This window comes from Macrobrachium nipponense, chromosome 41, assembly GCF_015104395.2.
Source record: "Macrobrachium nipponense isolate FS-2020 chromosome 41, ASM1510439v2, whole genome shotgun sequence".
Lineage (NCBI taxonomy): Eukaryota > Metazoa > Arthropoda > Malacostraca > Decapoda > Palaemonidae > Macrobrachium > Macrobrachium nipponense.
This window is the reverse complement of record NC_061102.1, coordinates 8,858,593-8,881,092: the sequence shown is the minus strand read 5'-3', so window position 1 is coordinate 8,881,092 and position 22,500 is coordinate 8,858,593. Positions and strand designations below refer to the sequence as shown.

The 22,500-nt window shown below is 39.3% G+C and overlaps 1 protein-coding gene and 1 long non-coding RNA gene across 5 annotated transcripts in view; one reads left to right on the top strand and one right to left on the bottom strand.

The window, feature by feature from the left end:
• The window catches only part of LOC135212487 (uncharacterized), a 233,863-nt gene that overhangs the window by 116,076 nt on the left and 95,287 nt on the right, over positions 1-22,500 (bottom strand). The gene's annotated exons all lie outside the window — the stretch shown is intronic.
• On the top strand, positions 10,726-14,414 carry LOC135212388 (uncharacterized). The gene is made up of 4 exons (XM_064245758.1): positions 10,726-11,114; positions 12,853-13,036; positions 13,602-13,840; positions 13,911-14,414. Exons 2-4 carry the CDS (start codon positions 12,856-12,858, stop codon positions 14,214-14,216), a joined length of 726 nt encoding a protein of 241 aa, XP_064101828.1. The 5' UTR covers positions 10,726-11,114; positions 12,853-12,855; the 3' UTR covers positions 14,217-14,414.

The window sequence follows — 22,500 nt, the reverse complement described above, 5'->3', positions numbered from 1 at the left end:
TGAAATTATCAGTACCAAATGCTTTTCATAACCAGTTATGTCTGTTTCTATTACCAGCAATAAATGTTATTTTTTCTTTATATTATCAACAAAAACGCAACACGTTTCCAACAAGAAAATCCTTCAACAACTTGTCGGCAACAAATCCTCGACAGAGCAGAATCTGAATAACGAACTTCAAGGCCACTAAAACTCAAAACCGAGAAAAACCACTAAACCTGACAGGTGTCCTAAGTTAAACCTTAACTCCAGCCCGACTCTTTTCAGCGCTCATCATTCGTCGCAATCTTGTATATATAGTTCGATGTCGAGATGAGGCCCAGGAATAAATAAATGGAGACCGTTTACGATTTGTAATAGCTGCTTCAAGACTCGAGGAGTGATTTTATCTTCCGTGTTCTCTAAAATATTTTTTTGGGGGGCACGCACGCATGCACATACATACATATATTAATGTGTGTGTGTGTATACGTGTGTAAGTGCTTGTGGTAGAGTATATAGATATAACCAAATTAACTAATTATATAACTAGTTTTAAATATTAGTGTGTTAAATATAAAATAGAACACAAACACTTCCTCATTCCTCTCTCTCTCTCTCTCTCTCTCTCTCTCTCTCGTCTCTCTCTCTCTCGTCTCTCTCTCTCCACATACATTAATAAAGAGAAAAAAATAAATCAACCAGCAAAAAGGTGTTAAAACGAAAAAAATTAATAAATCAAATCCTTTTATCTATATATATATATATATATATATATATATATTATATATATATATATATATATATATATATATATATCAGCTATAAATGCTAAGAAAGTAAACACAAAATCCGGTCAGGCGAGGGTTAAAGGGAATCTCTCTCCACTATGCTATGAATTTAAAATTCACCCCATCTCATTTCCCCCTCCCCCTCCTCCCCCCCTCCTCCTCTCAACTTTACTTTCTAGGAACTCATATACATTAACCTTAAAGCTGCCGCCACCCGGTGAGGGGGAGGAGGAGGAGGGGGGAGGGAGGGGGAGGGGGAGATGAAGGGAGGGAAGGAAAGTGAGTGAGGCTGATTCATAGTTTATACATACAAATAAGGTGGTTGAATTTAGTAATCAAATCAGCGTTCATACGGACATTTGCGAGAGAGAGAGAGGGAAGAAGGAGACGAGAAAGACGGATGAGAGAGGAGAGATGAAATCTAAATCTATGGTATGCTATGTATTTAGAGGAGAGAGAGAAAGAGGAGGAGAGAGGAGAAGAGCGAGAAAACTTCTATATGTATGGCTATGTATTTAGAGAAGAGAGCGAGCGAAGATGAGACGTAGATGAGAAGAGAGAGGCGGAGAGAGAGAGACGAGATGCCATATGTATGCTATGTGAGTTTAGAGAGAGAGAGAGATAAATCTATATGTCTGCTATGTATGTAATTTAGTGAGGAGAAGGAGATGAGAAGATGAGAGAGAGAGATGGAGAGAGAGAGTAGAGAGCGAGGAGAGAGAGCTCTTATCAAGTATGCGATTCACTGATGAAAGATAAATCTATATGTATGCTATGTATCTTATACAGAGAGAGGGAGAGAGAGAGAGTTACAAGGATTAGGATGTCTAATAGACTTATCGGTCATACACCATCATGTGCTCACTTATCTCTAGGAGCAGGTTTTACAATTCATTCACAGTGTAGAGATCTATAGGTATGCGATGTATTAAAGAGAGAGAGAGAGAGATGAGAGAGATGAGAGAGAGGAGAGAGAGAACTTATGACCAACGGAGGACGATAAATCATGGGGCATCACCGAATTAAAACTATTCCCTTAATGTTATTCAGCCATTTACAGAGAATCACATTCCAGGACCGGGGGTCCACAGAAATGTTTCAGCTATTCGGGTTTCAGAAGGACAGGAGAGAGACTGACTCTCTCTCTCTCTCTCTCTCTCTCTCTCTCTCTCTATATATATATATATATATATATATATATATATATATATATATATATATATATATACATATATATATATATGAATAACTTGATCACGAAGTATATAAAACGTGATGCTATGTATAAATAAAGGAAGGTTTTTGCCAAGAAGGAAAAAATGAAAAAGCGAGATAGCCGAGCACTTTCGGTCCTGTTCGGACCCTGTACTGAAGGACCGAACAGGACCGAAAGTACTACTCGGCTATCTCGCTTTTTCATTTTTTCCTTCGTGGTTAACCTTTAGACCTTTATATATATATATATATATATATATATATATTATCGTATATATATATATATATATATATATTGATGGTTATTATACATAGGTGGTCAGCATGGTGGTCAGTGGAGAAGAGAGAGAGAGAGAGAGATAGAGAGATTAGATCACATACGAGGCGACCCTTATCAAACACTTCTTCTCCATCCACCCACTTCCCCCAAAGCCCAATCAACCCTTTGCATGCAACCCCCCCCCCAAAAAAAAGAGAGAGTGGGGAGAGAGGAATAAAAAAATAAAATAAAAAAAGGGAGGGTGAGAAAAAGCGTGTAATTAATGAGAATCGGAATAATGAACAAGGTCTGGAGGTGAAAGAGGCGGAAAGGAAAACTATATAAATAAAAAAAAATAAAAAAGGAGGGGTAGGGGTAGATGGGGGGGGGAGCTGAGTGGGATGGGGTGGGGGGGTGGGGGGTGGGAGAGCCTTCAATTGGAAATCGTTGAAAAACAATTAATTAATTAAACAAACACGCCAAAAACGACTGTATCTGACAGGCCCGGCAACGCATTAAAAGCGAGAGAGAGAGAGAGAGAGAGAGAGGAGGCTTTCCCAATGACACTTTTACGGCATTTCCTAACTGACATTTATTTAGTACTTAGTTAGCATTTCAATTTCAATTTTTTTTTCTTTTTTTTTTTTGTTTTTTCTTTTTTTCTAGGGTAGGGGCGAGGGTGAGAGAGAGAAGAGCAAGGTTGGGGGGGGGGGGGGGGGGGGGGGGGGGGGGGGGGGGGGGGGGGGGGGGGGGGGTGGGGGGCGGGGGATAGGGACTAGGAGCTATATTCACGTCGAGCTTCAATTAGGGAAACATATTTATTTTTCGCGAATACTTCATTATATAATCCAGCCCGAATAGAGATGACTGCGTCATTTCTGATAATGCGAATATATATATTTTTTTTCTATCGCTTCGTATGATGGCCGTCGGCCGTCATCAGATGACCAGTCTGCAACTGCGACTTCTACCAACTGTTGCCAGGAGCTTATTTTATCGTTGCTACGACTGGAATGTGGAATAGATCTCATAGTTAATATTTAAGTAAGGAGCGAATTCATTTCTGTCTGCTGAATTACAGGTTTGTCAGTTTTATTGTTTATTTTTTCATAATTATTGGTTTTATCACCTTTTCCCATAACCTGTTTGCTTTTCTATTAGCTGATTTCCCTTTGGAGAAACTTTCTAGAGAGAGAGAGAGAGAGAGAGAGAGAGAGAGAGAGAGAGAGAGAGAGAGAGAGAGAGAGAGAGAGAGAGAGAGTTGAATGCAATCAAATAATTATTATTTTCAAGCGAACATTCCGGTGTCAATAAGTATGTGTTTTGCGATAAATTAAAAAGTCAAATAAAGATGGCTGAACTTAAATAAAACAACAACCATTATTTGTTATCTTAATTTCCAAATAAAATTAACTTAACCCTCTATAAAAAAAAAAAAAAATACATCATGAAAAATTAGCCTACGAAAAAATGTCTCATACATTAAAAAAAAAGTAAGATGTGTCATAAAAAATCCGTCTCATACATTAAATAATAAATCTTATCATGTACCGTCAATCGTCATACCTTCCCCTTTGCGCGGACGCCTCGTATATTGCAATTATCCATTTATTTCCCTTTTAAAAAATTTAAATTTTTAAATGTAATCATTTTTAAAAATTTACGCCGTCAGACGTAAAGAATTAAAAAAAAAAAAAAAAAAAAAAAAAAAAAAAAAATATGCTAAAAAAAAAACCGTAAAAAAAAACGCAGTGATCCACAATATTCACATGACAAACAAATATTGAGCAAACAAAAGAGAGAGAGAGAGCGAGAGAGACGGAGAGAGAGAGAGAGAGAGAGAGAGAGAGAGAGAGAGAGAGAGAGCATGCACGCACGCTTGCAACGAACGTGGGTGTCAAACGGACAAATTATCATCATCAATGTTAGCAGCTACAGAAATAGAATTGATATCACTATATAAGAACCCCATTACTACCTTTTCAAAGGAATGCTAATAAACCTGTGGGGCCGATTTCGTACTCGCTAAAAGCTCTCTACAATTATTTATTTATCGAAGCTGTTTTAGCGTCGCGCTAGAGACCACTGCTGCATATTATGCTTGCTTTTATCTTTCCTACAATCTTTTTTTCCTGGGATTTACAACCTCACTTCCCGTAATAATATCCTGCAGTCTAGAATGGGAGCTTTTACAGGTGGAAATGAATGGTGTGGTCCGACTTTAAAAGTTATTATTATTATTATTATTATTATTATTTCAAAAGTATTTATCATTACTATTATAATTATTCTGGCTTCAATAGTATTTATTATTATTATTATTATTATTTTAAAAGCATTCATCATTTATTATTAATATATTATTATTATTATTTCGGAAGGAGACCCTCTCGTAGACATGTTGTTAATCTCTGCTGCTCAGCACTATTAATCTTATAAAGAGTCTTCTCTATCTTTCTGATGACGGCTTTCTCGTTGTTTGCTTAGACTGGCGAGCAACGCACCAAAGGGCATGGTAAAATTCGGTTGAGTCATTTGATTTATTATTGCTTATACAATTCTCTCTCTCTCTCTCTCTCTCTCTCTCTCTCTCTCTCTAACGCGACGTTTCCTCCTGATCGACAGGACATTATCAAGCGATAACTGCTGAGGGACTGAATTCCAGTGGTGTTGTTGTTGTTTTTTGATTTAGCTGACCTTGTGTCAGCACGGGCTCTTGCTCACAGAGCAGCCCGTAATAAATTTCCAGTGGCGAGTCCTTCTCCTTTTATCGTGGTGTTGCGAGCTCTCCAGTACGGTCAGAGCACTTCTCCGGTAGGTCGAGTTTTTTATTGGTTCCCGGGAAGGTGACTCATACGGCGGGCGTTGACTAGTCTTGCAGACCTTCTCAGGTATGGGGGGTATCACCGGGAGCCTCTTGATTGGCTTCTACCTGCGTGACGTCACCCCTGGTATTATTCTCATGTCCGGTGTTCGTTCCATGCGCGCTGGTACTTTCGTTAGGGGAGAGGGGTGTGGTCCTCCTCACACACGTCGGTATCAGGAACGCTTCTTGGGTGTATTGAGGGGAGGCTTTTCTTCGAGGATGAGCAGCGCTTCTAGGAGACGCAGACGTCGTGGGTCAGGTGCTCTCCCGATGATCTTAGTATTCCTGACATGTCGCTCTCGTGATATTTCTGCGGTGTACTGCAAGGGCGTGCTGCCTAATGGCGCCCTCCTGGGCGTGGCAGGAAATCCTTTTTGACAGGCGCATCGTCGTCATGCCGATGTAAATCCCAGGCATCCTTGGCGGGGCATACGTATCGGTAGACGACGTTGGACTGCTGTCCGCCCTGATCCTGATGACAATACAGACACGACACCCCTGCAAGAGACCACCACCACCAACCAGACGACCGAGCGAGGACCAGCGCGAGCCTCCCACCTACGAAGATATGCCCGCCCAAGGATGCCCTGGGATTTACATCGGCATGACGACGATGCGCCTGTCAAAAAGGATTTCCTGCCCACGCCCAGGAGGGCGCATTAGGCAGCACGCCCTTGCAGTACACCGCAGAAATATCACGAGAGACGACATCGTCAGAATACTAAGATCATCGGGAGAGCACCTGACCCACGACGTCTGCGTCTCCTAGAAGCGCTGCTCATCCTCGAAGAAAAAGCCTCCCCTCAATACCACCCAAGAAGCGTTCCTGATACCGACGTGTGTGAGGAGGACCACACCCCTCTCCCCTAACGAAAGTACCAGCGCGCATGGAACGAACACCGGACATGAGAATAATACCAGGGTGACGTCACGCAGGTAGAAGCCAATCAAGAGGCTCCCGGTGATACCCCCTACCTGAGAAGGTCTGCAAGACTAGTCAACGCCCGCCGTATGAGTCACCTTCCCGCGGAACCAATAAAACTCGACCCTACCGGGAGAAGTGCTCTGACCGTACTGGAGAGCTCGCAACACCACGATAAAAGGAGATGGACTCGCCATGGAATTCTTTACGGGCTGCTCTGTGAGCAAGAGCCCGTGCTGACACAAGGTCAGCTAAATCAAAAACAACAACAACAACTGGAATTCAGTCCCTCAGCAGTTATCGCTTGATAATGTCCTGTCGATCAGGAGGAAACGTCGCGTTAGAGAGAGAGAGAGAGAGAGAGAGAGAGAGAGAGAGAGAGAATTGTATAAGCAATAATAAATCAATGACTCAACCGAATTTTACCATGCCCTTTGGTGCGTTGCTCGCCAGTCTAAGCAACAACGAGAAAGCCGTCATCAGAAAGATAGAGAAGACTCTTTATAAGATTAATAGTGCTGAAGCAGCAGTTATTTTTTAACAAAATATTATTATTATTGTAATATTTCAACATTATTTATCATTATTATTATTATTTAAAATTTATCTATCATTATTCAAAAATCATCTATTATCATTATTTTTATTATTTCAAAAGTACTTATTAATAATAATACTATTTTTTTAAAGTATTTATTATTATTATTATTATTATTATTATTATTATTATTATTACTTAGAAGGTGAACCCTATTCATATGGAACAAAACCTACAGAGGTCAATGACTTGATCTCTTCTTTCTGTATTTACAATCATCTGTAACTGCTTTCAAATAAACGCCATGATACTCTTTTGGAAGCTTGAATTTCAAATCAGTGTCCGCTGTGGTAGGTTTGTTCCATAATAATAGGGGTTTACTCCTTTATAATAATAATAATAATAATAATAATAATAATAATAATAATAATAATAACAATAATATGATTGACAAAGTCAAGAAGAAAATATCACTCATTGATGTTGCAATACCATGGGACACCAGAGTTGAAGAGAAAGAGAGGGAAAAAATGGATAAGTATCAAGATCTGAAAATAGAAATAAGAAGGATATGGGATATGGGAGTGGAAATCGTACCCATAATCATAGGAGCAGTAGGCACGATCCCAAGATCCCTGAAAAGGAATCTAGAAAAACTAGAGGCTGAAGTAGCTCCAGGACTCATGCAGAAGAGTGTGATCCTAGAGACGGCGCACATAGTAAGAAAAGTGATGGACTCCTAAGGAGGCAGGATGCAACCCGGAACCCCACACTATAAATACCACCCAGTCGAATTGGAGGACTGTGATAGAGCAAAAGAAAAATAATAATAATAATATATAATAATAATAAGTCTAGCAATATGTTGTCCAGTTCTGTGACCCGAGTTGCCCTGGCTGCAAAGTCATTCTTGCACATGTTACAGCCATGTTCTTCTTCCTGAATTCACGAGATCCTGTCTTAAGCCTTTTGTTAAGTCAGCGAGAGACACCATCAATAAAGCCTTGAAAATCTTCGCCGTCAGCGGATAAACACGCACATGCGCAGTATCAGTCTCATTTCTCACCGTTTTGTTTTGTTGGGTGAAGCTCACGATTCGCTGAGGAAACAGGCAGGCTTTTATTCAACTGCTAAAAGCATCTAACTGCAAGAACCCGAGTCAAAATGTTCCATGAATACATTTAAAATGAAGTCACAGGCTTTAATCTTATAAAATATTTCTAAAGGGTTGATCAATAAATATGTAACATCACTAACATTCATATCAAGACTTCACATAAGACTACGCAGATCGACCACTGCGATTTATAGAGGCAAAACCAAAACCTGTTCCTTCGCCTTCAACATCAGCCTCTGACATTTGCTGTCAAATCTCAGGTTTGTTCTTTTGTCCCTCTATCGATTGAGTGATTACTATACACTGGCGTCCCATCGACTTCTATGACCGGAAACCTGTAAATGATTAATATCGTCGACAAGATAGTGTCTACCTAGTCTCATAACTACCTACCACTAATTGTTGATGACCTGCTTTCAACGTAGCAGATAGTCCTAAGTATTCTCTTTGCCAGCATACAAATTACGAAAGACAATGAGTTAAAGCAAAGACAGAGCATATCAGAAAAACGTTCACGTTCATTCCATCGTGAAATAAGTTACGAAGTCAAATGATTTATGATTAAATCTCTTGCGAAAAGTAGAAGACATTTTCTCGTACCTCATCACACGCTCCGTTAAACTTTGCTTTCTAGACCTGCGCACTTCGCACGTCCTACTTTCCTTTCCAAGTCCTTAAGTTCTCGACAAGTAACCTATTACTTCGTTCTATTATCACAGTCCAAATCCCCATCCAACATTTAGTACTTATTTTACAGCAGAAAGACAAACATTTCTGGTGTGGAACCAATTTCCATTGATCATTGTCTGCATCCGCTCAAACATGGCTTCGGGAACTGCAAATCTATTTCGACATTCAGCGGCAAAAGGCTGCCTTTCCTCGATGTTCAGCTTCAAGGAGCTTTATTGCGTTGGACCCAGATACTCTGTCAACCTTTTCGTTAAGGCGATTTTAATTCCAGCGTTGTTCTTATTTCCTTTCCCTTGAATAAAATTAAGTAGTGTTACTTGAATAATCAACCAGTTAACCACGGATGGATTTCATTGACGTAATGTGGTTGTGATTAATGAGAGCAGTGATTTTGACAGGACTAGGCCTAGTCTCGCTTAATGAGGAATCTTTTTCAAGATACGAGCTTCTCACTTGAACTGTAACCACGGGAAAACCTACAGTATCTGTATTTCCCCTTCGAATCTATACAGAACTTGACATCGTCAGCCATGGCCAGTCGATCTCTCCACACCACAAATAAATTCTAAAATGGGTCAACTTGAAGCTACTCGCCTTTAAACCGTCACGGGGATTTGAAAATCAGACCGACAAAACCAACACCAACGCCTCCTTCCTCCTCCTCCTCCTCTTCTGCCTCTTCTTCCTCCAACGATCATATTCAGAACAGGACGAGACAAACAGACACACTTCACATTTTTTGTATATTCATCAAGCGAACAAAGCTCACGAAAGGCAACGACAACTTTTCGATCTGCAGTACGAAGTTGCCCGAACGGCTCCTCCTCCTCCGCTTCGCTCTGCAAGAGGAACGAAAGAGAAAGGCAGAACATTAAAAAAAATCTTATACACAAAAATAAATATATAAACGAAAAAAGGGGGAGAACTCTCACTGTAATCTCTTCTCTTAATGTATCGCTCGCACGCGCGCGTTTTAACATTCACCCCCTCGGACTAAACGAAATAGAACCAAGGCAAAGTTATAATAGGATAACAGCAACCCCCCCCCCCCTCCACGAACACCATCCCCATGGACGGGGGCATCTCCATAAGTTTTTAAGGGGGAGGGGGCGAACGTTCAATACATTAAGCTGGAATCATTTTTAGGAGAGAATGGACTTTATATTACGACAGAAAACGATACTTTCTTGGAAGTGGCTAAATGGGCGGGCTTGAAAGAGAGAGAGAGAGAGAGAGAGAGAGAGCACACCAACGCCTTGCCAGATGTACAATGAGAACCCACGGCGGCTAGACAGTGGTGGCCTTGCTAAGGACTTCTTTCTTTGAAATTCTTTCCCTTACAAAGAGAGATCGTCAAGGTATTTCCCACCACACTATTCCGTAAAGGTGGGGAGTGCCATGGACGAGTAAATCATAAAGGTAATAATATTAATATGAACACAGACTGGATACTAACGCCAGCCTAGAATGCCTGCGAGGAGAGCAACATTAAGATTTTACTTTTGGATGACAATATCCATGATAACATTTAAAAGGCGCGTACGATGTCATACTCGACTTTTAGAAATACGACACTCAGACCAACCTATACGTATTACGGGTTGCTCTATGAGCAAGAGCCCGTGCTGGCATGAAGCCAGCTTAATCATAATCAGAAACAAGAAAGCACATATATTCAGCCATGGTAATCCTATTTTTATCGAACGCCAAAAGATATAGCAATGGGCATTATTCAAACCTGGCAAAGACCAAAAATGTTCTAAAAAATTTACCTGAAAGGAAAATAAACCTCACACATTCTTCAAAGATATTATAACCTTACATGAACCCTTGAACACAGAAGCCAGCAGAGAATTCCGATTCTCCGTTGAAATAAATCTCAGAATTGTTTGTCCGTCCGCTGGAAAAGACAGTACTGGATACTGGAGGAAGTTTGGGATGTTACAGTAGACCAAAGTAATAGGTTAACCGTTGTAGAACTTCAGGAAAGAGACGTAGACAGGAAATTAGGATGTGCGAATTGTGTAAGTCTAGAAACAGACAAATGTTGACGCTTTTCTGATATACTTTGTGTTTGCTTTAACTCATTGTCTTTCGTAATTTGCATACTGGCAAAGAGAATATTTAAGACTATCTGCTCTGTTGAAAGTAGATTATAAATAGTGGCAGGCAGTTAATGAGACTAGGTAGACACCGTATCTTGCCGACAATTTTAATCATTTATAGGTTTCCGGTCATAGAAGCCGATGGGACGCCAGTGAACTACACTAATCACTCAATCGATAGAGGGACAAAAGAACAAATCCTGAGATTTGACAGCAAATGTCAAAAGGCTGATGATCTTGAAGGCGAAGGAACGCTCAGGGAACAGGTTTTGATTTTGCGTCTACAAATCGCAGCGGGCGATCTGCGTAGTCTTATGAGGTATTTTTTATGCGAACAGTAGAGAATTTACGTGTTTATCAATCAATGAAACCCGTGAGTAACGCCCACATAGATTCTAATGCATTCCTACTGCATTTTTCCTTCCGGTTTTCCCGTGCGGCACAGAAATCAATGAAGTGTAGTGAGACCGTTCACAAGACGCGGGCAAAATTCCCGTGCGGCGAAATGCGAGCCACCTGCCGCATCACCGCTAGGAGTCGTGCGGCGCCGAGCGTGCGGCAGGCAGTAGTGGCTCGTCTGAGGTCGAAGTAGGGTGTGTACATCTATCTCCTGACTGTCTTCTTTCAAACTGGTATGTATTTTATGCATTGATAATACGTAATGTTTTCTGCTAATTAGTTCGAATGTACGTAGTAGTACAATGACTATTTGAAGTGACGACTTGTGTTTATTCGTGACAAAATTCCCCCGAGTCTGGCAAGTGGATTCACTGTTATCAATACAGTGGTACACACTGCCACTGTAATATGGTTCAAAGGGACCACTTTTCATTACATTACGAGCGACAATACAATGCAATATGGTGTAACTTCGCGTTGTATTCCTATTTTATTGTATTGTAGCAATGTACTGTAGTTTTTACTATTATATATTCTATCATTTTCAAATGTACTGTATTTTTGGCCTATGGTACTGCAGTGAATGCACATTACATTTCATTCAAATGCATTGCCCTACCAGACCAACTATAATTCTAATGCAGTAGGCCTGCAATGCAATATGGAGTAGCGAGTGCATATTGTAGTGAGTGCATACTGAATCCCATCAAGAGGTAGTGAGTGCATACTGAATCACATCAAGAGTGAATGCAATGTAATAGGCCTATAATGCAATGTCATTGGCCTATAATACAATGTAATAGACCTATAATGCAATGTAATAGGCCTATAAGGCAATGTCATCTATTATATTTTTGGCAACGTGTGTGTGTGTGTATGTATGTATGTATGATTGGTATGGGCGCCCGGGCCGTCGGTCTGACGGGACTGAGATTCGGAACGGAGATGGGTTTCCACACCGGGAAGGTTGAGGCCTATGTTTGGGAGCCTGGGGTCCCAAAATTTCTACTTCCCCCCCTCCGAAGGGTGAGAAGGGATTCCGTGAAACAGAGCTAGTTCTGCCCGTGAAACGGGGCTGGTCATGCCCGTAGACTTAGTTACTTTACAAATTTCTGTATACATATGACTTATCATTTGGAAAAGAATACTATAGGGTAAACATCAACGACATCAAAGAGGGTGGTTTTAGAATGGGGTTGACAGCAAGAGAAAATGAGAGGGAGAGAAAATGAGAGAGTAGACCGGGTGTTAAGGAGAAGAAAGAGGAAAAAAGACAGAGAGAGAGAGAGAGAGAGAGTTGGTATTATTGAGAAGAAAGAGGGTAAGAGACAGAGTGTTGGAGAAAGAGAGAGTAAGAGAAAGGAACGAGAGAGAAGAAAGAGAGAGGGAGAGAGAAAGAGATTATTATATAGTATATCTATATATTATATATATGTGTATATATATATATATATATATATATATATATATATATATATATATATATATATATGCTCTGGGTTACACGGACCAATCTAGCTGGGACCCGGGTAACCAGCTAGTTGTCCTATAATGCAATGTCATTGGCCTGTAATGCAATGTAATTAGCCTATTACAATGAAATAGGCCTTTAATGCAATGTAATAGACCTATAATGCAATGTAATTGGCCTATAATTCAATGCAATAGGCCTATAATGCAATGCAATAGACCTATAATGCGATGTAATTGGCCTATTGCAATGTAATAGGCCTATAATGCAATGTAACTGACCTATGATGCAATGTAATTGGCCTATTGCAATGAAATAGGCCTATAATTCAATGTAATTGGCCTATAATGCAATGTAATAGATCTATAATCCAGTAATGCAATGTAATAGGCCTATATTGCAATGTAATAAGCCTACAATGCAATGTAACAGACCTATAATGCAATGTAATAGACCTATAATGCAATGTAATAGACCTATAATGCAATGGCCTTTTCCAGATCATGCCAGACTATCTTGACATAGAACTCCTGATTGGTGAAGTGGAGAGGAGACCAGTTCTGTGGGACAATTCTTCAGAAGACTACAAAGACAAAGACAAGAAAGCACAGGCCTGGGCAGAGGTTTGCCAGGTACTCATTGAAGGCTACGAGGAAAGAGACGCTACAGAAAAGATCAACATAGGCACGTTTTAATATATATCACATAAACTGCATACATTCATATGGAATTTATTACCCAGTTCAGATTCCTGTAAATATCAGTTTCAAAATGTCTGCCTTTAAGCAAGTATTGTTGATTTTATTGGCATGTAGTGTGTATATATATATATATATATATATATATATATATATATCTATATATATAATATATATATATATATAATATATATATATATATATTATATATATACACACACACACACATATATATATATATATATATATATATATATATATATATATATATATATACACACACACACACATACATATATATTATATATATATAGTATATATATATATATATACATATATACCTATATTCACATAAAACTGCATACATTTATATGGAATTTATTACCACAGTTTCAAAATGTCTGCTTTTAAGTATCGTTGATTTTATTGGTACACATTCCACCTTGCGATTCTCCTGCAACTTGGAGTCCTGTGATCACCAATGTCTCATCAATTTTGTATCAATCTCTTTGCGAACGTAACATTTTTACGTTTTTTTGTTTATTTTGCAGGTAAAGATGTCCAGAGCAAGTGGAGGAACGTTAGAGACTCTTACGCCAAGAACATCAAGAAACAGAACGAGACGAAACGGGGATCAGGCGCCGTGCGGCCTCGCCGTTACATCTTCAGCGAGCAGCTGTCCTTCCTGAAGAGGGTGGTGAGCAGCAGAGCCACTCCTGACCACACTTCGGGAGACGCGTCCTCCGAAGACGCGCCCCAAGATTTCGCCGCCGCCGCCGCCGGCCAGTCGGCGACGGACGGACGGAGGACGGCGCCCAAAAACGAAACCCGCTGCCTAAACGGAAGGAACAAAAAAACGGATCGTGTCCCTAGAAGACTCTAGCGTCATTCAGTCCATGGAGGTCCTCGAGCAACAGGAAACAGACGACGATAAAGACTTCCTCATGTCCCTTCTGCCGTTAGTCAAGTCTCTGGACGCAGATGATAAACTGCATTTCAGGATGCAAGTGATGCAGGTGTTGATGGACTTCAAAGGAGGGCAGCATAGGCCTACAGTTGAACCGAAGCGGTTTCCGGATCCACTCGAAATTGCTCTGCAAGATTCTACGTGTATCGTTTTCAGGTGTAACCGATGTAGTCATCGACCAAGAGGCAAGCAGAGCTGACGCCACTAGCGTGCATTTATAGATATTTACAAATGTTAAGTTATATATATCCGTGTATGTGTGTGTGTTTGTGTGTGAGTGTGCATGCGTACGTGGACAAGTGCCTTCTGCAAAGCATTATTTAATATTCTAGATCTAGTAGATCGCACACAATATCTAGCATTAATAATTTTCTGTATAAAAGGAAAATAAACCAGCTTTTAATACATATTGCTATTTCATTTACAATCCCCCACACTTGCCTCAAATTCCATCTTTCCACTTGCTCGCAATTTCTTGAAACGAAGGAGACGACATGCGAAACTAACTGAAGAACTTCACTTTTCCACCTTTCAGATCCAAATAATAATTTACAGATTGCTCCTTGAAGTATCCACCGAAATTTCAAGTCTGAATATAATAATTTAGAGAATCCTCCTTGATTCTGAAGCTTTTTATAGGGTGGGGTCCACCACTTACGCCGTCTTTCCATTTTTTAACACCACGTTCACTAAGTACACATAAGCCCCTTTCTGCTTGGCGTCTTCCATCTCGAGTAAACAGCAAGGTGAACTGAGCGGTATTTGCGAATCAAGATTTCTGTACCGGCAGGCGAACCGCGCGGGAAAGAGCCGTTGTTGAGTGACGGCCGCTTAGTAAGATAGACTGTCTGCTATGTTGATGATTTTATTATATGCTTCGTCTTTGTTATAACTCATTGTCTTCCGTAATTTGTATGTAAGTTGGCAAAGAGTACACTTAGGACTATCTGCTAGGTTGAAAGTAGGTTGTCAACAATTAATGGTAGGCAGTTATGAGACTAGGTAGACACTATCTTGTCGACAATATCAATCATTTATAGGTTCCCGGTCATAGAAGCCGATGCGACGCCAGTGTACTACATTAATCACTCAATCGACAGAGTGACGAACAATTCTGAGATTTAACGGCAAATGTCAAAGGCTGATGATCTTGAAGGCGAAGGAACGCTCAAGAAACGGGTTTTTGGTTTTGCGTCTATAAATCGCAGTGGGCGATCTGCGTAGTCTTATACGAAGTCTTGATGTGAATGTTAGTGATTTTGCATATTTGTTAATGACCCCTTAAGTAATATTACATAAAATTAAGTCTTGTAACTTAATTTTAAACGTATTCCTAGAGCATTTTGACTCGGTTCTTGCATTTAGATGCTTTTAGCACTTAAATAAAAGACTGCCTGTTTCTTCAGCAAATCGTGAGCATCCCCAAACAAAAGAAAACGCTAAGAAATGAAACTAATACTGCGCATGTGCGTGTTCATCCGCTGGCGGCGAAGATTTCATTCAATGCTTTATTGATGGTCTCTCTCGCTAACTTAACAATAGGCTTAAGACAGGATCTCGTGAATCCAAGAAGCACTAGACTAAAATTTGTAAAAGATTCGCTACGTCATCTCAGCTCATAGAATTATTGTTGTTAATATTACGACCTTACAGCGCGCTATGTGAGCTGGAACCCGGCACTGCTCTCTCCCCTATACCCTCCAAATCCCCTTTCCTATCCCGCCCCCAACCCGGGGAGGACAAGCAGGTTTGCAGGGGCGTGGGTGGTTGTGTCATGTCTCCCCTACTGTCATCCTGGGTAGGACAAACATGATCTACTATGGTTTTACTATTATTATTATTATTATGTTACAACAGGGTGTCCATGACCATAAAGTCCCAGTACCATTACAAGTATTTATAACTTATAATGGTACTGGGACGTTATGGACACCCTGTATTATTATCATTATTATCATTACTATTATTATTATTATTATATATTATTCAGTAGACGAAGCTTACTCATAAGGAGTAGGGCCACAAGGGCTGTTGACTTGAAATTCAATATGAATTGGGGTTTATCTTAACAACAACAACAACAACAACAATAATAATAATATAATAATAATAATAATCATAATAATAATAATAATAATAATAACAATAACACTGACAGCTGTCAATTCAAACACGCCAAAAAAGTCCTTACGACGCGTGGCATCATGGTCGAAATTCTCTAAACACTTCCGATCTCGAGAGTAATAGGCAACGGTAGTCCAACGTTCAATATCTTTCTTGGTATTTTAAGGCGACTCTTGAAATTACCCGAAAAAATTCTTGAGCGGGTTAATGAACCCGAAAGTGCAATGGTTATGCGATGCAAGGCGCTTTCGAAATTCTTGCCCCAAACCACACAAACACACACACAAAATATCCTTGTCATTATGAAAAAAAAGTTGAAATAAGAACTTTTAATATATTATATTTGAGGAGGTCAAGAGAAGCCTTCGAATTGTAAACATGCACAGACGCGAATACATACACACACGCACACACATACATATATATGTGTGTATAAATGTGTGTGTGCTTGTGCTTGCGCATGATTGCATGTCTATTTATAAACATGATACCCGACACATTTCAATAAATGAAAAAAGATAGAAAGAAGAGACATCATTTCTAGGTTAACTGAAATGTCTGAATTATTCTTTTCAATAACTTTCTAACTCGCGGAAACTGAAATTCGCAAAAGCGCAATTATTCTAAATTAACAGAATTATCAAAACGCAGTTCCTCTCTCTCTCTCCCCCCACCCCTTTTTGGTATCTATTTTTATAACTTTCAACTGAGCATAACGAGATACAAATAAGTAAATCCGAATTTAGATAATTAGGAACTGAAAATAGCGTTTAAATTCTTTATTCCTGAATGAGTCTCTATATTATATTATATTAAATTATATATATATATATATATATATATATATATATATATATATATATATATATATATATATATATACGTATAAAGAAGGGAACCCTCCCCAGATATAGATAAATAAAAACTCGTTCTAAATGTAAATGATATATTATTCACCCTATACCCTCAGTTAATTTGTTATTTTGAACTAATTAATATCTGGGTACTTTAGTTAACCACACAACCATCATTAATATTTATGGAAACCAAAGCCTGTCTGACCACTCACTGCGTCATGAGTAAATAATCACAGAGAGAGAGAGAGAGAGAGAGAGAGAGAGAGAGAGAGAGAGAGAGAGAGATCCTCGTACGTATAGAAATTCTCAGAAGTTGGTAATGTTTTCGATGGTGACGTCATCACTCCGACATCCAATTTGGGCGGGATGTTACGTGCTCCGAATGGCTACAGTTGAAACGACGCCTCGGCGGCCAATCAACGGGCTGGAACAGGCCTCGTTGCTGCCCATGAACTGATTCGGCGCGAATGGAATTTGCGCGCCAAACCTCTTGGGATGTATTCCTGCTTTTAAGGGTTTTCCTTTTATTTCTTTATTTTTTAGGGGTTGCGTTTCAGATTCGTTTCTTCCTCTCCACTAGGTTGCAATTTTCTCTCTCTCTCTCTCTCTCTCTCTCTCTCTCTCTCTCTCTCTCTCTCTCTCTCTCTCTCTCTCTCAGCAAAGAAGTTGTGTAGAAATGATCACACTTTTTAGTATGAGTTTCCTTACTACTCTCTCTCTCTCTCTCTCTCTCTCTCTCTCTCTCTCTCTCTCTCTCTATTTCCAAAGAAGAGTTTGAGTTCCCTTACTTCTCTCTCTCTCTCTCTCTCTCAGTGAGCACATGATGTCCCCTCCGGTGAACTAACATGTCTTTGAGACATCCTAATCCTTGTAACTCCTTCTAACTCTCTACAAAGAAGAGTTTGAGCTCCCATAGTGTTCTCGTTCTCTCTCTCTCTCTCTCTCTCTCTCTCTCTCTCTCTCTCTCCAAAGAAGTTTGAGTTTCCTGACTGACTGACTGACTGACTCTCTCTCTCTCTCTCTCTCTCTCTCTCTCTCTCTCTCTCTCTCTCTCTCTGTATGCAACGAAGAGTCGCAAGAGAAATGATCAAACAAAAATATACATCTATAAATACATATGTCACGCAGGTTAAGGATACACCCGTTAGCATTTTATGTTTTAATAAATTACAAAACAATACTATTTATCAACAGGTAATATAAGCGCCCCATTGGAGAATAATCACACTCACTAAACCGCATTTGCATACTTATGGAGCTAAACTTATGAATGTAAATTGGGCTGAAAATAGGCCTATGATACGCATTTAATTTCCGGTGGGAGGTGAATATTTCTTTTTTGGGAGTAATAATAATAATGATAATAATAATAATAATAGTTATTATCATTATTATTATAGTCATAATTATTATTATTATGACTATTATTATTATTACTTATATAAATGTCGTAATCACACGAGCCACCAATATTGTGAAGAAATCCTCTGATGTAAGTGTATACATATATATGTATATATATATATATATATATATATATATATATATATATATGTATATATATATGTATATATATATACATATATATATATATATATATATATATATAATATATATTAATATATATAAACACACAAACACACACACACAATATAACAAGATATATACTCACATCACTGTGGAATTCTCCACTATTATTATTATTATTATTATTATTATTATTATTACGACCTACATAAACATTTATTATTCCCCACTCCCATCATACCTAATGACATAACAATATCGTCGCCCTAACCCATATGCATATTTAATGTCAATCAATAGCTTTAATGAACAGCTGTTAAAATAATTATAACTATTTAACGGACATATTATCCACAGTCCAAACCTGTCCACGATTCTTCCATTTACAATTTCTTTCAGGGAGTGAAGCTGCGAGAATAATTTTTTTTTTTTTTCAATTTGCGTAAACTCAGTCTGGTGAGGAAAAATGACTAATCTGGGGAAAGCAGTATTGCCTTTGAGTCGGCAATTTGTTATAAATGAATAAACAGGAAGAAAAAACACTATTTACTTTCTTCAGGGCAATCGAGTTTTCTGTACAGCATATAATGCTGTATGAAACTCTCGGCCAGCCGTCGTGGCCTGTGATGTTCCGTTGCCTGATGCTCGATCTTGGCTGACTTTAACCTTTAAAAAAATAAAAACTACCAAAGCTAGAGGGCTGCAATTTGGTATGTTTGATGATCGGAGGATGAATCATGAACACACCAATTTGCAGCCCTCTAGCCTCAGGAGTTCTTCAGATCTGAGGGTGGACAGAGAAAGCGCGGACGGAAAGGCAAAGCCAGCGCAATAATTTTCTTTTACAGAAAACTAAAAAATGCAAGTGAACAAGTGGAATGGCCTAGAAAATAAACTGTAAACTCTTAATCACTAAATCCAAACCTATGCAACATCAACGAAAGGGTTGTGACTCCCTTGGGGGAAAAATGGCAAGTGGATGGATCAGGCGAAACACCAACATGGGTTGTGTATCCCTTGGGGTATGATATGTCGCCTAATTAGAGGATGAAATCTTTTAAAGTAATGACAAAATGTAGAATTTTATGAAGTGAAATTACACTAGAATATTCTCATCTCTGTGTGATGTGGTGTGCTCTCTCTCTCTCTCTCTCTCTCTCTCTCTCTCTCTGCTTCCTAATTAATTACCTATCACTACGTCACTCTATCAGTCGATCCACGCTGTTAACGAATGGCGTCACTCTGTGAAAACAACAGCAGAATACCAGCCCGCTCCCCCGCCCCCAAAAACCCTCCTCCCCAACCAAAATCGTTGGATAACTGGCGTCCAAATTTACGTGAATCTGAAAGTCGTCTTGGAGCTGTGGTTAAATCGTCCTTTTAAAATTTTAAGGATTTAACGCTTCATTTAAGTTCGGGGATGAATAGCAATGGTATCAATGTATGATGAAGAGACGAATGATGGGAAAAAAAAATAAATAAAAATTAACGCAATGAAATTAGGCATTAAATGTGAGAATATGTAAAAAAAATAAATAGTTAAATCAAATAGAGGTCTTCACTGGGAGAAGATTGATGGAGAAATGACGATCAATTTCTTTACGAAGCAGATATGCAAGGCATCGTGAAATAATAGATTATAACAAACAAACGAACATACAGCTAAAGCAGCAATGCACCGTCTGGGAATGCCAATGACACAAACACAGACACACACATACGGACAAACAAACACACACACACACGAGAGTGGATGAGTCATACACCACTGCAATGAGAAGACGTCATTCAGAGAGAGAGAGAGAGAGAGAGAGAGAGAGAGAGAGAGAGAGAGCAATACTAAGCAGAAAGAGGATATTGCAAGTAAACGCTATCAAATTATGAGTGTGTGAGAGAAAGAGAGAGAGAGAGAGAGAGGGATGTATATATATATATACACATCTATGGAGTCCCTTACGAACTGTACCTCTTCTCTTGCATGTAAACAGAAGGGGTAGGGGTAGGGGTGGGGGTGGGGTGGAATAAAAAGTACGAGCGGAAATTGAATGATTTTTTTTTTAATACTGACTTTTATCTTTGCATTTTTATCCTTTTCATTTTAACCCCCACCTCTCTCTCTCTCTCTCTCTCTCTCTCTCTCTCTCTCTCTCTCTCTCTCTCTCTCTCTGCCATAGGCTTGCCGAAGCGGTATCAAACCTCATTTGCTTTGGCAAACTTAAACTTTCCAACGAAACGATGATTAAAAGCCGTTTGTGTGTATGTGTGTTTGTGCTTTTTTTTCATGTGGATACTTCAACATTTGCTGAACGGGTTCCTCTTTCTATTATAAGTTGAAACCAAAAAGATTCAATTTTCTCTAAAATAATAGAAAAAAAAAAACATTTATAAATAATCTAGTGTGCGTGTTTTTTTTATTACAAATTTAAAGAGCAAAGTGTTCCCCTTTTTCTAACATAATATAAAGAAAACAATTTCCAAATTCTAATATAATTTCATGAAAAGAATTCTCAAAATTCTAATATAATTTCCTGGAAAAACTTCCCAAAATTCTAATATAATTTCATGAAAAGAACTCCCAAAATTCTAATATAACTTCATGAAAAGAATTCCCAAAATTCTAATATGATTTCATGGAAAAAAAATTCCCAAAATTCTAATATAACTTCATGAAAAAAAAAATCTCAAATTTCTAAAATATTTTCATTAAAGGAATTCCCAAAATTCTAATATAATTTCATGAAAAGAATTCCCAAAATTCTAATATAACTTCATGAAAAAAATTCTCAAAATTTCTTAAATATTTTCATTAAAGGAATTCCAAAAATTCTACTATAATTCGCTGGAAAAAATTCCCTCAATTCATATATAGATCCATGAAAAAAAACTTCCCCCTTTTAATATAATTTGAGGAAAAAAATAATCCCCAAAATTCTGAAGCGCGTCAATCAAAAGTCATCCTCCCAGCAATCACAGTTCCTGATGTCAGGACTAAAACAGCGACGAAACAGTCCCGCATCAACAGACAACCATCGAGAAAAAAAGGTCTGGTTTATGTGTGAAGAAGATCGTCTGCATGCATTCACAAACTCTCTCAATAAAACCTGACAACAAAGACGCTGAGAGAGAGAGAGAGAGAGAGAGAGAGTTCAATATGGTGTTCCAACTGCTGAACAGGCTCTACCGAGGCATACAAGCTGCACTCACGTAACTCCCATCCTACCTAACTTCAAACCCCCTCCCCCCCCTCACCCTTTCCCATCCCCAAATCCTGTCTGCCTACCGAACCGTCCCCCCGCCCCTCCCCCCTACGTTCCAATCCTGCCTGCTAGCCAGCATTTTGCAAAACATCCTACACACGACGTCTACTATTCCTCAACAGGGCCAGAAATGACAGCAGGATCAGCAGTGGCCTTGCTCTCTCTCTCTCTGTCTCTCTCTCTCTCTCTCTCTCTCTAGAGTCACAGAGTCCCTACTAACAGTCCTGTCCTGTCTGTCTGTCTGTCGGTCGTCGCCTTTCAATCATCGTCATTAAAGAGAGCGAGTTGGCACCAGCAAACAAATAATATCTTTCATAAGGCAAAGGTCGATTCCCCATATGGCTATCCATTACGCCAATACTCCCCCAGTTATCTTGTTTGTCCGCCCTGCGGTCTTTGTGTGTGTGTGTGTGTGTGTGCGTGTGTGTTTTTCCCACCTCCGAACAACAACCTTGCCCGTGCTTGCTTGCTTGCTTGCCTGCCTGCCTTCCTGCTTTCATTCCTACTCTCTCTCTCTCTCTCTCTCTCTCTCTCTCTCTCTCTCTCTCCCCTTTTCTTTCTTCGTTTCGCCAAAAGGCGAACCTAAAACAAATGTTATTGCACCCTGCATGAAGACACGCATGCAAGCAACGCTCACAGCTGGTTTCTCTCAGGCCCAACGCTACCTTCAGCGTTAATTTCATTTTACATTCTCTCTCTCTCTCTCTCTGTCCAGATC